The following is a 16,081-nucleotide window of genomic DNA, read 5'->3' on the forward strand; positions in this document are numbered from 1 at the left end:
ACTTAAACTGGTTTACAACTGAGCCTAATGGTCTGACGTGTCACTGGAGGGGAGGGGAGGGGAGGGAAGGGAAGGGAAGCATTCCTCTGTAAATCAGAAGGTTGGCCACACCTAATCCCGGATGAACACCTGCCTGTGTTTGCTTTCAATTGCCCCAGCCAGTAGCCCAGCTCCAGCCAGGTGAGGTGGACACACACATGCGCACACACACACACACACACACTTGAATCCAGCATTTGCTGCTAGAAGAGGCTGGGTGTAGCAGCAAGTCTATCTTTGAATTAGGGGTCTGGTTACAAAAGCAGTTCACCATAGTTAGCCCTCTGCTGTCTGAATGCTCCATAGGAACGTTGCCCACGTTAGCAGTCAGTAGTTGCAGGGAGAGTCACTCACTCATGCAGGCTTTTCTCCTGTTGGTCTGAGACTTTTGCTAAGGCCCTCCCTTTGTTTCTCTGGGTATGCTTCCCACCTTTCTGTCCTGCAAGGTGGGGCATGGAACAGGGGCTGGTTATCTAGAATAGGCAACCCTTTTATACCAGACAAAAGCCTTAATCTTAAGGCAGGGGAGGGAGTAGAAAGTGGGGAACTTGAGTTCCACCAACGTCCTGGAGTTTCCTTTTCAAAGACCTTAAAACAGCACTTCCTAAATCAACTGAAGGCTCTTCTTGAGTTTCCCGGAAATGGTGCGAGTCCCAGCCTTTCTATTTCTACCACCACATTAAGATCATGGTACATAAGAAGTTGAGTAATTGCATATGAAGTCTTCCTCCCTCTATGTAGCTGGTTCAAACCCAGCCTGGGTCAGTGCTGACCCAACAGCCTTATCAGTAGACAGATGTTCGAGGGTTATGGGCAGTGAGATGTGGCTCTCTGTCCAGTTCTTAGTGTGCAGGTCTCAATATCACCAAAAACAATGTTACATTTAACACAAATTGGCAGGTGTGTTCTCAACAGAGAGGGTAATGGCTGAATGGGCATGAATAGGGCCCTACCAAATGCATGGTCCATTTTCGTAGATTTCATGGCCATAGCATTTTAAAAATATTGAATTTCACAGTTTCAGCTATTTAAAAGTTAAATTTCACAGTGTTGTAACAGAGCATGAATAGGTATTTAAAAACGGCAAAGTATATGGAAAGCCCAGACTGAGCATTTCTCACACTGGGAGTCCCGACCCAAAGGGGGGGTCACAAGGCAGCGCTGCCACCAGCAGCAGCAGTACAGAAGTAAGGGTGGCAATACTGTGACCCCTCCCCCTGATGATAGCCTAGGGTGGTAAAAGTACACAAGGCCAGATTTCATGGGGGGCACCAGATTTCATGATCCTTGACACGTTTTTCATGGCCATGAATTTGGTACGGCCCTAGGCATGAACCAGTCATTTTACCCCTAGAGGTGCTTCTGTTTCCTTTGTACCTGCCCTATGGATACACAGAGGAATTTCAATTGCCCTGTCCATGCACAAAAATGGTACAGCTTTAACCATACTATTGGAGTTTAAGTGGTACGACCCGCCTAGTATGGATGCAGTTTTATCTACCCCGGTGAACTCATTCCTGTATGGAAAAGGGCATCGGCTACACCAGTATAAGTCTTTATACTAATATAACCGTAGGCATGCATGTTTAAGAAGCTTAATTTAAAATTAAATTAAAATGCAGAGCCCCCCCGGACCGGTGGCCAGGTCCCGGGCAGTGTGAGTGCCACTGAAAATCAGCTCGCGTGCCGCCTTCGGCACCCGAGCCATAGGTTGCCTATCCCCGATCTAGTCTGACTTCCTGCACGTTGCAGGCCACAGAACCTCACCCACTCCTGAAATAGACCCCTAACCTCTGGTTGAGTTACTGAAGTCCTCACATCATGGTTTAAAGACTTCAAGTTACAGAGAAATTCACCATTTATACTAGTTTAAACCTGCAAGTGACCCGTGCCCCATGCTGCAGAGGAAGATGGAAAAACCCCCAGGGTCTCTGCCAATCTGACCCACAGGAAGATTCCTTCCCAACCCCAAATTTGGCAATCAGTTAGACCCTGAGCATGTGGGCAAGACCTGCCAGGCAGATACCTGGGAAACAATTCTCTGTATTAACCAGATTTTTTTCAAGTTAGATTTTGATGGATCACTGGTTTTCTTTTTTATATTATTGTTAGTCCTTGGATTATTAAAATAGAATATTTAAAAATCTAGTTTACTGTTCATTTATTGTTGCATTTCTCTCAGCTTGGACAATGAGAATAAACTAACCTGTTTCACTGCTTAGTCTGTTTTTCAATCATTCACTTCTAGGCTCTCAGAAGAGCTGGTTAAATCTTCTTGTGATCAACCTTTGAATATTTTTTGGTTTTGTTTTTGCTAAAATTTTACATTTTCCAAAAAGTGTTGGCCAGGAGAAATCTTTTAAAAATGGCCTAAGTCCCATTTCCAAAAGTGATTTAGGCCCCTGAGGGCCTAAATCACATTGGCTTTCAATGAGACCTGAGCCCTGGTTTTTATAATTGAGTAGAGATTTTTGGCTGCCCAACAAGAGATACTTTAACACAGCCTGGTTTTTCAAAGGGTGGATGTTCAGCCCTTTCTGAAAATCAGGTTCCTTTCAGGCCCTGTAGATTAGGCACCCAAAATCTCATCACTGTTTAAAATCTTGGTTCTTCAGTGCCTACGTCACTTTTGAGAATGTAACATAGACTCCTAAATCAGTGAAGACTAGTCTAAACACAATACTGCTTTGGCTAGTTTTTGTTTGTACAGTCCCTGGTGTGGGTGCAGTTATACTGGTCTAAAGATGCCTTGTACCAGTATAGTTCATTTCCCCTTCCCATTCTGGAATAGTTACACTGACCTAAAGCATCATTTATATCTGTGTAACTGCATCCACACTGGCGGAAGCTGTACCGCTTTAACTGTAGCAGTAGAGTTACTGCGGTACAACAGCCCCATCACCACCACCACTCCAGTGTGGGCAAGGCCTGAGACTCTGGAAAATGTCTCCCCCACTCTAGTGCTCATGCACAAGGCTGCAATGTCTGAATTACAGAAGCTGCCAGGGAATGTTTTTGTTTGAAGCACTTTCAGTCTGATTTTAAAATCGATGTCGCGAAATAGCATCTGTTGGCCTCAAGTGTTGCTCTTACGTGGTTGAAATGTGGTGTAACAGTGTTCCATTGTCGGATACGCCAGGCTACAGGCAGCTTTTCTAGCTCTGTTTGCCCAGCCCGCAGCCCCAGTTCCTGTCCCGCTCGTGGTGGGAGGCCAGTTGGAAATTACCTCCTATGTTGATATGCCCCATGAATAGCTTACTTATTAGGTTCAATGTTAGAGCCTGACCTGAGCCTCTCTATATTTGTGTAAAGGGTGTAGCGTCTGACTCAGACACGGGACTTGCTGTGTGGTTTTTTTCTAGGGTGTGGCCGAACCATCCTGTTCTAATTTAACTATTGGGTACTGGACATACATTAGCTTATTTTTAAATGCCAGCACACACTTCGCAGCTCTGCCGCATTGTGGCAAGAACTTAATAGAAGTGCTCAAGCAAGTCTCATTTCTGTTCACTAGGATCTTCCCAGAACTGAACCTCTTTCCACCTCCTTCCCTCGATTATTATTGTTGTTGGAGCCTTTCTCCTTCTTATTTCAGATGACGTTGAAACTAGACAAATGCAGACTAGAAACAAGGTGCACGTTTTTAACAGCGAGGGTAATTAACCATTGGAATAATTTACCAGGAGTTGTGATGGATTCTCCATCACTGGAAGTATTTCAGTCAAGTTTGGATGCTTTTCTAAGGACTGGTCTACACTCGGGGGGGGATCGATCTAAGATACGCAACTTCAGCTACGCTATTCACGTAGCTGAAGTCGAAGTATCTTAGTTTGACTTACCTGGCCGTCCTCACGGCGGCAAGTTGACCGCCGCGGCTCCCCTGTCGACTCTGCTTACTTCTCCTGCTGAGGTGGAGTACGGGCGTCGATTCGGGGATCGATTATCGCATCTAGACGAGACACGATAAATTAATCCCCAATAGATCGATTACTACCCGCTGATCCGGCGGGTAGTGTAGACGTGGCCTAAAAGAGATGTCTAGTCCAAACAGGAATTAATTCAGGGAAGCCCTATGGCCAGTGTTATACATGAGGTCAGACTAGATGTTCACAATGGTCCCTTTCAGCCTTATGACCTACAAATCATTTAGTCTGACCTGGTATATAACACAGGCTATAGAATTTCAACCAATAATTCCTGCAGGGGAGGGCATTCTTTTTCCCTCGTGCGCATGAACGCCGAGCCCAAAAACATGGTTGAGCAAGAGTCTCTCTTTGAGAAAGGCCTCCAAACTTGATGAGAAACCAAGTGATGGAGTAATCCCCATGCCCCATGGTGAGCTGTTCCAATGTTCACTACATTCACTGTTACAAAAAAGAAAAATCTTCTTTTCAGTTTTCTAACGTCAAGCGCTTGGACTTTATTTCTTAATCTGCTGGGTTATAATGTCTTCGGATATTGGGTATCTTCTCTCTGGTCACTTGGGCCTTGAGAATGTAAATGTGAGTAGAAGACACAAACAAAATAAAGTGCTTGGAATAGATCAGGACAGGAAGCCATGTTCCATGGAGCTAATGTAAAAGGCTCAGACTCTGGATATTTTGGGAGCTCTGCTGCTGAAGCCTGAACTGACGTCGTGTTTGCTACAATAAGCCCGCTGTTTGCTTTTCTGCCATGACTGACGCTCTCCTCCATTCCCTTGTCTCCTGCAGATTGTCTGGAGTTTTTACTACCGGAGTCCATGGCGTATACATTAAGCCCCTCCCCTGCTGGGCCTATCGGGACCCAGTACTGTGTTTGCAAAGTCGAATTATCCGTGTGCGGCCAAAACCTTCTGGACAGGGATGTGACCTCCAAATCTGACCCGTTTTGTGTCTTATTCATAGAAGTCAATGGCAAATGGACAGAGGTAAGTCACAAAGTCCTCCTATTGTCTACCCTATGCTGTCGGTGTGTGAATAGTTCCACTGAAGCCAATGGAGCTACATGCGTGAGTGAAGTTATGCATGTCCTTAAATGTTTGCCTAATCAGGGCCTGAATGGACAGAAAATACAGAGTGGAGAAACTGAGGCACAGAAGGGTCAAGCGCCTCCATTTACAAATGTTCTCTAGACTGAATGGCTCGATCAGTTAAACCCCACTATTTTCACAAACATATGTAATAAATTTCTATGTGGTGTAGTTTTGATTTCATCTGAATTCAGTAAAAAGTGGTAAGAAAATGAATCCTTTTTAGTGAGGGCTGGGTGAACAAGTGCAGGTAAAACAAGAAATCCCCCGAACCTTCTTCCACTTGGAGCCACAGCTGCTTGTGCCATAGTTGGAACAAGTTAACACTAAAATGTCTTCCGTGTTCCCCTGTGTCTGTCCCTGGAGCCTACTCAAAATTTGCGGCAGAAGTACTCAAATACACAGACTCTTGTCTTAATGCTTCCAGCTGGACTGGAAGCAGGAAGTAATGGGAATAGCATGAGAGCTTGTGCCCAGGGGATATATAGCCCAATTTTTAAGACGCAACTGGGGGAGAGATTTTCAAAACTCTCTAAGCCCAGTTGGACACTTAGTTCCCATTAAAATGAAGCCAAGTTGTTTGGACAAGTGTCCACGTTTTTCCAGTGGTCACCTGGATTTTTTATGGTCTGTCTGTCTTTCATGTAGACCCAGTTGCACGTGTCAGTGCCTTTTCGTGTTTGATCAGTTTTACCCTTAAGAGGAATGATCAGCTAAGTGTGATCATCTCTGGCGGGTATTGGAAACTTCAGAACATTCCCAAGTTTGCCTGAAAGCCTCTGTATTAGGCATAAGTGATCGTCTCAGACCCGCGAGCGTGGGTATGTGAGTTCTCACTGTGATGCGTCTGGTTTCGCTGCCGTTACATTCATCTCGCAGACTTGTCTCTCTTGTCACTTGGACAAAAATCTTAGAATTATGATTACAAGGCTCAGAAATGTCAACCTCTGTCACACCACAGTGAAGGCTTAAAATCATTCCTTAATATTCCCGAGCTGCCCGAGTCACAATCCACAGTCCTATGCAACGTGTAGAAGCTTGGGGCAATGCTATCATGATCCCTAATGGCTCGAGCCCAATCTGAGCACATTGCAATACTAATTGAATGTGGTGTCCCGAGTGCCAAGGCCCTGGTTAGAATCCAAAGGTGCCATCCCAAGTTGTATGCTGAGCTGTTTTTTGGAGCCCCAGCTACGTGTGAAGCTGCTCTTTGGATTTGAATTTGCTAGTCGTTAGGCCGGTATGAAATGTTACGTGATGGCGCAGGTTTGGACTGGTATATTGGGTACTGCTGTTGATTTGCATTGTTCAGGGGGACTATGGAGATGGGTTGTGTTTGAATACCTAGGGCCTCATCCGAAGCCCATGGAGGTCCATGGATTTGGGGTCAGGCCCTTAAGGAATTTCAGCTCCATAGTTTGGAACAGCAGGTGTGGGCCACTGGGCAAGAAAAAGGAGCGGCACTAAAGTGATGAGGTTCAGTTCTATGCGGTGTGAACTGCAGTCCAGTCAGTGACTCACTGGGAAAAGCCTCTGAACGGTTCATGAGTCTTGATCGTGCTTGGCTGGATGAGACGTATGCACCACACCTGTCACCTTTTATTGGAGGAGACACTGAGCAGAAGCTACAGCTTAACACTATCATGGCTTGTTTCTTTGCCATCAGATCCAAACACCCTAGAGCAGGGGTGGGTAAACTTTTTGGCCCGAGGGCCACATCTGGGTGGGGAAATTGCTTTCAGGGCCATGAATGTAGGGCTGGGATAGGGGGTTGGGTGCAGGAGGGGGTGCAGAGTGTGGAAGGGGGCTCAGGGCAGGGGGTTGCGGTGCAGGGAGGGGTGCAGAGTGCGGGAGGGGGCTCAGGGCAGGGGGTTGCAGTGCAGGGAGGGGTGCAGAGTGCGGGAGGGGGCTCAGGATGGGGGTTGGGGTGCAGGAGGGGTGCAGGGTGCTGGAGGGGACTCAGGGAAGGGGGTTGGGGTGCAGAGTGTGGGAGGGGGCTCAGGGCAGAGGGTTGGGGTGCAGGAGGGGTGTGGCAGGGGATTCAGGGAAGGGGGATGGGGTGCAGAGTGTGGGAGGGGGCTCAGGGCAGGGATTGGGGTGTGGGGTGCAGGAGGGGTTTGGCGTGTGGCCTCTAGCCTGCTGCTGCTTACCTTGAGTGGCTCAGGGGTGGCACCCGCTCTCAGAAGCGGCCGACACCACGTCCCTGCGGCCAATGGGAGCTGCGGGGGGCGGTGCCTGCAGGCGAGGGCGTAGCGCGCGGAGCCCTCTCCCCCCCCCCCCCCAGGGGCCGCAGGGACGTGGTGCCAGCCACTTCTGGGAGCAGCACAGGGCCAGGGCAGGCAGGGAGCCTGCCTTAGCCCCGCTAGACCATGGGGCTGGCAATCCTGCGGGCCGTAGTTTGACCTCCCCTGTCCTATAGCCTTATAGCTCATGCCACCATGTCAAAACTAACATCCTTGGGGAGAACAGAACTGAAACCAAGTTATTTCCCAGGGGTGGAGTTTGACAGGTCTAGGAAAGTTGAGAGGAAATCGGAGAGAGTGAAATCTTATCCATTTGTGCTGGATGTTGCGCAGACCTGTAATCGGGGGGTCGTGGCAACAAAGAGCCTATCTTCTAAAGAAGGACAAGATCAAAAGCCCAAGGGAGAGGAGGGGGAAGATATGGTTAACCATTTGGAGAAGACAGGGTTGCATAGATTAGCGATTGTGTGTTATCTGAAGGCTTATCCTGTTATCAAGAAGCCTGTTTCAGAAGGCACACGTGGAGGAGGGGGAAACATAAGCTCTAAACCTAGAGGGAGAGAACTAGAATATCACTTCCACTCCCTTTAGCACATCCGGGAAAACACAAGGCATGCTGCCCAGCCGCTATGACCAGAGGTTAGCAGCTCTTGGGCAGTTTCTTTTGCAAATAATAACGTTGCCCATCAGCAAGGGCCAGCTGAGGTTCCTTAAAGAGAAACACGCTGCCACTGCGCGGGTTGAAAATCAGCGTTAGCAGCAGGATTCCTCCTGGTGGGTTGCTGAGGAGCAGAGAACGGCTTTCGTTTACTCCCTTTGCCGCCCCTTAAATTGAGACTGAGTGCCCTCCCCAACATGCCCCGTGGCAGGGGCTGCAAACATGAGTTTGTTCTGTGAGAAGAGGAACTCCAGCATCCACCCAGCCCTGTGACAATGGAACAAAGATATCTAATTTGTTTCCCCCTTAAAAATGCAAAGCACAAAGAGCCATTGTGTGGTCTTGTTTCAGGCACTCTGCCTCTGCAGTATGAAGCTGCTAATGAAACTAATGGTGTGTGAATTGGATGAATTATTTGATGATTTAAGTCGGTTCTGGCCAGATACCAAGGATCTACCATCCAAAAAAATAAAAAAGAAATACCAGCCAAACATCTACTCCGCTGAAAATAGGCCTCAGACTGGAAGGCAGCACTACAGCACATCACACAAACAGGAATACTTAGTCCCTTTGGGCACTGTTTGTGTGTGATAAGCAGGGCTGACCTGGCCCAACTTGGGGGCTGGGATGGGAGGATCTTGGCAACTTCCTAGGAGCTATGGGACCACTTGCATAAGAGGGACAATACTGCAGGTCTCCTCGTCTTTCATATGGAGACTACAGGCCCTAACATGTAAGGGTCCTTCTTGATCTGGGCAGCCTTCCTTGTGGATGGAGGCAGACCATTGCATGCTAGAAGTTGTAATCTGCGTGGGTTGAACCTTTGCATTTATAGATGAGAGCTACTGCAGGCTGGATTGCAGAATACCATGGACTTCACTGTAGATATGGAGTGTCTTATAGACTTGCCGTAGTTAGACAGCTCTCTGGTGAGACCACCAGAAAACCAACCCCAATTTCTCTTTCTTCTATCCCCTGGGATTGAAGTGGACGTTCCCCTCTTTATATTAGAGGTTCCTGCAGTTCTTTAGAACCAAGAGTTCACCACTTTCTAAAGGGCAGCCTTTGGTCTTACTTTGGTAACTGGTCCCTATTTAGAGAACACGTTGCTCTGAGGAATTATGGGCAGCCTGTCCTCTGGTCACAATGGCGGGGGAGTTTTGCATTTTTAAATTAAAACCCAAGATTGTGCAGACAAAACGTGTTGGCTCAGTGTTCAACAAAAGCCGTGAAGAAGGCACGGGGCCAAGATGTTTGTGCAAGGAACTGCAGGTTTATTTTTATGATTCTGAGGGATTTAATGTGTTGGAAGACTTTTCCTTATGTAACAAGTTCCTGAATGGAAAAAACATAAAGAGCACTGGGAGAATTGTGGAGCCATTCGCTTCTAACCTGTAGGTTACCGCTTTGAATTTGGCCCAGGCCAGTAGTGGTAGAAGATAATTAATAGCTATGGACTGGTACCACTCTGCCTTATGTGGAACAGGTAGATTGTCCCTGGGGACAGGAGTCCCCACCAAAAAAGCATTGACAATTGGAACGAGTTGGACTGACACCAGGAGGGTCTTGGCCAAGAAGCCAATGAATGAACTGGGTTACTGGGTTATAGCCTGAACTATCCTTAGCTCCTAGAGTTGGTCCCTCGAAGTCAGGGTTGAGGAACATTGATGGGGCACTCTAGGTGGGGTATGGGAATCTTTCAGTGCCATGTTGTATCTGTTCTGTGAGGCTAAAGAAGATCTTCCATCTCCAGGGCTCTGAATTCTCAGCACCTTTCAACAGTAGTAAAATTTCTCTTAAATCAAAAGCTAAAACCCATCTCGGTCTTGATTTTTTTTTTTTGCTGATGCTAATGCGGTGATCTGGGTTAGATTCACAGGATTTCTAATCTTGTCATGCAGTGTCCCTTTAACCGGCCATAATTCTAAAGTCCTCTTTTGCTGTCGATAAGATTGTGTCAGATGGCTTCAACATCAGCTTTCTTTACAACGCAATCAAATGTGTGGTTTATTTTTTGCATCTGCTGTGTTGAGCCCCTGTTACTTTGCAAAATACACTATAGAGATTTGGTCTTGAATGGGCAGTTTCTTAGACACTCTGCTTTTGTGGAGTCAGCGAAGGTCAGCACATTGTTAGAACGTCGCGGCCAGTGGCTGGACTGCCTCCAGCTGGAAAGGGGGAGTGGCCATGGCTCCTGAATGCGAAATGTTCGGGTTTAGAGAGCAGCTGGCGGGGATCCACAAATGGGGGGTGGGGCAGGGACCTGGGACTGGCCAATGTTACTCCCAGTAAGGTGCTGCTATGGCAACAGGAAGGTTTTGTCCTGATATTTTCAGGTTCGTCTGGATACAGGATGGTCACTGGGCTGACGTAGCTTTAGGGACCCTCGGCATGTCATCATGGGATCTCATGCCCTGAAGTCGTGTTGAGGCAACATCATGTTGCAGTATCCCATACGATGTAAACGTTATGGGATTGCAACGGAAGGACAAGTCGACGAGTATAGACTCTGTGTGTGTAATGGGGTTGAAGTGATGAACTCCCTTGTAGGAGCTGGCATAGGTGGGAGAAAGCATGAAGTTAAAGCTCCTTCAGAATGTAGGTAAAATCCTTCTGTAATCAGCCACTAACGATCAATCCAGATGATCACAGTGGAGGCTATAGTTAAGCGAAAGAAATATCCCCAGACTTGGTGCCTGCAATGTTTTACATGTGGTGCCAGATAACGCCAACAAAGATTACGATTCAGTGTTGTTTCTAGCAATCAGATTGGCTCCCAGGTGCAATGATTCTGTCTCACTAAGCTTAACAGGACATGAAAATTTGCCGTGAATCAGCCTTTGAAAAAACACAAGCCAAGGAGCTACATAAAACTTAGTCATGTTTTAATTAAACTTTCCATCGAACTGATGTCCTGTTGCTGTGACCGTAAAGGAGCCGCTGTAAGATGCAATGGGGCACGCTGACAAATGCCATTCCTGGTGTGCCCTGCAGAGAACAGCTGGCTGCTTTTGTACCACTCCTGCACCGGTCACCTCCGATTGATAGAGACCCAGTGACTCGCTCTGAGTCTCATCCTGCTGTTTCTATCCTGTCCCCTCTTTGCATTTCATAGCCTGGACTATCTGGTCATGTGCCGATGCTTACCTTGCACTGGAAGTGGCTCACAAGGTCTCTGCCCCAAGGAGCTAGCAGACTAACTTCATGCAAATACAGGGCCAGCTTTTCAAACGCTCAGCACCCATAATTGGAGACAGATTTTTTCAGAAGCGCTCACCTGCTGAGCTGTTCCGAAGCTCCGGCTGTGTACTTGGGTGTCTAAAATGGCAGCTGAAGCGCTATTGAAAATCCAGTCCGACATATCCAGGTCAAACACCAGAAGGCCTGGAGAGACACAGGACCAAATTCAGACCTGGTGTAAGCAGGAACAGCTCCTTGGCCCCTGCTCGGTGTTTCCCTCTCTCGCCTCAGGGTTAGAGATGAGGAGTTCTGGCTCCTCAGCCTCCATTCCTCCCCTTCTCTCTCTTGGGGGTATTTGAGTGAGGCTCTGCGCTCCCCAGTTGTTGAGAACTATGGAACATCTCTAGTAAATCTCCCTTCTGCTGCTATAGGGCTTTAAATTTGTGTTCATCCTGGGCAGGCTCCGTTACTTGGGGAACTTTCCCTCGCTTGTAATTCAAGGTGCTCCACTTGGCCCACGCAGAAATCTTTATGTAGTCCAGTGCTCTTTCTGGGACAGATTAAAAATATCGAACTTCTCTTCCATGTTTGGACCCAAATGACTCTTTCCATTGGTTTAACTCTTTGCAGGATTAAAAGAATTCCATACAGGTTATGGAAAGGAGAGGAGAGAGGTGGTTTTCTCCTGTGCACTGGCTGTGATGTGAGAAGGGGGTTGTACTTGGTAATGGGTCATTGGCAGGTTTGAAGGGTACCTTTGTGACCCCAACAATCAAACTGTGCCAAAGGACCAGAAGGCGGCCCACCTGCATTTTGTTGCGCATTGCAGCGTAACAGACAGATTATAATATTGTCAACTCTAGACCTGTTCAAGGGAAGCTTTCCGCCTGTGAGTGCGGGGAAGCCGTCTTTTTCAAAGCACATGGAAGTACTGTGCAGCAGTTGGCCGGGATGAGAGCAGAACTGATCTCATGACACCCAGGTCCTTGCAGCAGCTCCTAGGTTAAGGGGAAGTCTCTTTATATTTGTTGAAAGAGGCTGTGAGCAGGGTCTCAGGGCAGCCAAGTGAGGTCACTCAATGAGGGTGCACTGCAAAGAATGGGGCAAACAATCCCCAAAGCTGGTGGATATTCCAATACTTGGATTTACCAAGCCAGCACAAAACAGGCTCTAGAATACCTCACTGGTTGCACAGAAGCCAACAACACCGTTCCCTTAAAGTAACCCAGCCTTAGGCCCCTACCCAGACACCCAAGTCAAATATGATGAGGATTACTGAAAATCTTATTCATCGTATAGAAAAGTTCTACCAATCCCAAAGGATCGGACACATTACCTCCCAGGTTAATGAATACTCCAGATCTTACCCAAATACACGCTTACAGCCAATTCTCATTAACTAAACTCAAATGTATTAAAGAAAAGAGAGAATATTGGTTAAAGGATCAGTATACACACAGACATGAGTACAGTTCTTGAGACTGAATTCATATTAGAGATGGCGAGCATTGTAGTTGCAAAGAGTTCTTTCAGAATTAGTTCATAGGTTATAGTTCAGTCTTCATATTCGGGGTGTTCCAGTTTAGAACTGGGATCTCAGCCTTATGACTTAAGCGTCTCCCGCATAAAGCATCAAGCAGGTACGAGATCAAAAAGATTGGGACCCAAAGGTCTTTTATACAGTACCAGGCCTTCTTGTGAGAGCTCAGAGTCCTTTGGCGAACAATAAGCAATTATGGGGACTTTTGAAGTAGATCCATTTCCTAAGCATCACTGGTAATTAGCCACACAGATTAACATAAGGCAATTGCCTATCTACCATGGAGTGGCCCTAATTACCCCTCACATGTCTCTAAGGGTTGACTCTGTGTCATTTATCCTGCAGGATGCTTAACCCTTTCTGGCCATACATCACCCTTTGTATAAGATTTGTTGCATTGATAGAACAGTGGTAGCAACATTGATCTGCATGGTCATATTTTAATTGGATTACATCACAGGGGCCTACCTTTGTAACACAGACGAATAGGCAGCCTGGTCCAGTTGAAAGATGTTCTGCAAAATCTGGAGCAACTGGGAGGTGTGATCAGAGGTGTGTGGAGCCGGAGATAACGTCTGTAATTAAAGGGATCAATAACCCTGTACAGTTTGGTTTGGGGGCAGTTCCCTACCCCCCAGAGGGCCCTTCTGTAATATCAAGACTCAAATAACTAATCCTTTGGGATCAGCTTAGCCCAAAAGCTGATGAGGATCCCCTTCCTTGCGCCCCCGGCTTTTCTTTCCAGCATTGCTCCCCATTAGAAACACAACCGTATGACATGAATCAAACTGGAATTAACTCAGGGAAGTTGCATGGCCTACGCTTATGCAGGAAGTCAGACTAAGTGATCACAATAGCTTTATAATCCATTCATCTTGCTGCAGCGTTTCCATAAATTTCGCCTTGTTTGGTCCCTGCTAACTTTTGTTCTTCAGCATGGTTTATCTCTTCCCCACGGCCAACAACCGGGCTATTTTCTCAGCGCGAGGCCAGCCTGAGGGCACAGCTCCGGTCCCCTGACCCTCTTCCAGAGGCGCTGTAGAGCTGCTAATGTAGAGTTTAAATAACAGTGCTTTGAGGGTAGTAATTTCAATGGTCTCCCAAATTGAAGCTCTAATAAGGGTCTTTGGCATCCTAATTAAGGCTGTAGCGTTTGCTCAGCACAGTTGTAGGAGTGGTTTGTTGTTGGCTGGGTTTTGCAAGTCGGGAGAAATGATCTGTGGACCGGTACCCTGTGCTGGTCTCCTCCACTCACTTTAAAACCATGGGTCGGGTCCTCCGGCTGCAGACAGGGTTATCAGCTCTGCTGCTCCAGGTCTATTGCCTGGAGCGAAGCAACGAGGGCAAAATGAGCTCTCTGTGATGTGGTCCACAGGGATTCTGTCTAATCATGTTACTGAGGCGCCAGTGAAAATCTTATTTAAAAAACAAGAAATCAGATGCTAGCAGAAAAACAGGCCCCTCTGGCTTCATGGTTTTGCTGATGCAATTTCGAATAATACAGAATTCATACCCGGAATAGGGGCCAGATTCCTGGTGGGGTTTTGGCCCCCTTAAACCACCAAAACAGCCTAAAGGGGAAGTGGAATACGCCCTATGAATCCGGTGCGCTGGCCAGTATAGAGTTGCTGGAAAGACTCTTCATCAGCCCTGCTCCCAGCAGAGGGAGCATTTGGGGGCCGTGCGTAGGGAGACGGGAGTGTGGCTGGACTGTGCTGTGCTCGGGCTAGTCTCACCTGGCTGATGGGGTCCCTAAGAGGCAATTGCAGCCTGAGCATAAATGTGAGTAGCCTTGTGGCTGCTCTGACTTATGCCGGGGTTCTGGCAGATCCCAGCTGCCCGAAATATTACAGGGCGTATGAAGGTGATTTAAATCCATTTTTGTGCCACCTACTACCACATTCCTGTGCAGGGACAGAGCAACAGAGAATCAGGGCCTTGGTCTTTTAGAGATGAAACCGAGTGAGTGGATGTAAAAATGGCAGGAGATCTTTCTATCAGAGACAGGGTTCTGGCATGCCCTAGCCCAATACCAAATTGAGTAATTCTGCCTACTCAATATCCAGCCCCAAGAGATCAAAAACTGCCAGGTAAAAAAATTGTGAGATTGGCTTAAAAATAATAAATTCTGGTTTCTGACCCCTTAGGGAGCTGTCACTTCACATTTTCAAGCCTTTCTCCGTAATCACGAGGGCTGGAAACTTACGTTTTTAATTTTAAATGAAAGCTGAGATTCCCATGCAATCTCCTGATTCCAGCAGCTGGGGGTCTAAGAAACCCACCTGATATCATGAGAAGTTCTTCTTCACACAGCGCACAGTCAACTTGTGGAACTCCTTGCCTGAGGAGGTTGTGAAGGCTAGGACTATAACAGCATTTAAAAGAGAACTAGATAAATTCATGGAGGTTAAATCCATTAATGGCTATTAGCCAGGATGGGTAAGGAATGGTGTCCCTAGCCTCTGTTTGTCAGAGGGTGGAGATGGATGGCAGGAGAGAGATCACTTGATCATTACCTGTTAGGTTCACTCTCTCTGGGGCACTTGGCATTGGCCACTGTCGGCAGACAGGATACTGGGCTGGATGGATCTTTGGTCTGACCCAGTACGGCCGTTCTTATGCTCTTATGACTTGCGATAAAAATCACAGCAGCTGACATCGCTGTAAATCCTATTTCCTGCAGGACCTGCTGGCTCCATAGTTTCATTTCCTGTCCCGCACTGCGTAGCGTTGCTCTGAGCTGTTAAAACAGCTGCTGTGTTCCATTCAAGGGGTGGATGCATTTCAGTGGTGGGGGAAAGGATTTCTGTATGGCTGCATGTGGTTGGTGGAGTGGCCTGTCTTAGGGGTTTGTGCTGCCATCCATCACCATAGTATCCGAGTGCCTTCCTTGGGGGTCAGTAGCAGTCGGAAAATCCCTAGTGTATTTCGTGGGGTCTCTGGCACGCCTCCCTTTTTAGGGCAAAACCTCGGGTTGGGTTTTTAGATTGTATTACTATCCCCTGTGTGTTGGTTGGTAGGGTTTTAATGGGTAGAAATCTAGGGTCCTTCAGTATGGAGCAAACCTATTAATATTTAGCATTACAGCAGCGTCCAGAGTTCTGAATCCGAAGCAGGGCCTCATTGTGCTGGATAATACTACTCACATATTGCTGATCATTTGATTTTCATCTTCCCAGCGGGTGCAGCAGGGAGCTATTTTGAGATAATATTAGTTTACTCCACATGTTTTCCTGGCAATTAAGATGGAATAAGTTACTGCCTTATATAAACCAACCATCCCTGTATTTTTAGCAAAATTATCATATTTCCATTCTGTCCCTCCACCAAAAAAAAAATAACAAAATCTCTCCTACACTGAATACGTTTTGAAGGAAGTAAAAGGTGTGTCCTTGTTTCCGCTCCTGTCA

At 47.1% G+C, this 16,081-nt stretch overlaps 1 protein-coding gene across 2 annotated transcripts in view; it reads left to right on the forward strand.

Moving 5' to 3' along the window:
* Nucleotides 1–16,081, forward strand: part of CPNE2 (copine 2) — a 173,743-nt gene that overhangs the window by 53,663 nt on the left and 103,999 nt on the right. For both annotated transcript variants that reach the window (XR_008447130.1, XM_054049166.1), the window contains exon 2: nucleotides 4,752–4,948. Coding sequence is in view for 1 of the 2 variants with exons in the window: in XM_054049166.1 (XP_053905141.1) it covers nucleotides 4,781–4,948 (168 nt within the window). In the remaining variant the exon portion in view is untranslated. The remainder of the gene's footprint in view (nucleotides 1–4,751; nucleotides 4,949–16,081) is intronic.

Source organism: Malaclemys terrapin, chromosome 14 (genome assembly GCF_027887155.1).
Source record: "Malaclemys terrapin pileata isolate rMalTer1 chromosome 14, rMalTer1.hap1, whole genome shotgun sequence".
Taxonomy (NCBI): Eukaryota; Metazoa; Chordata; order Testudines; family Emydidae; genus Malaclemys; species Malaclemys terrapin.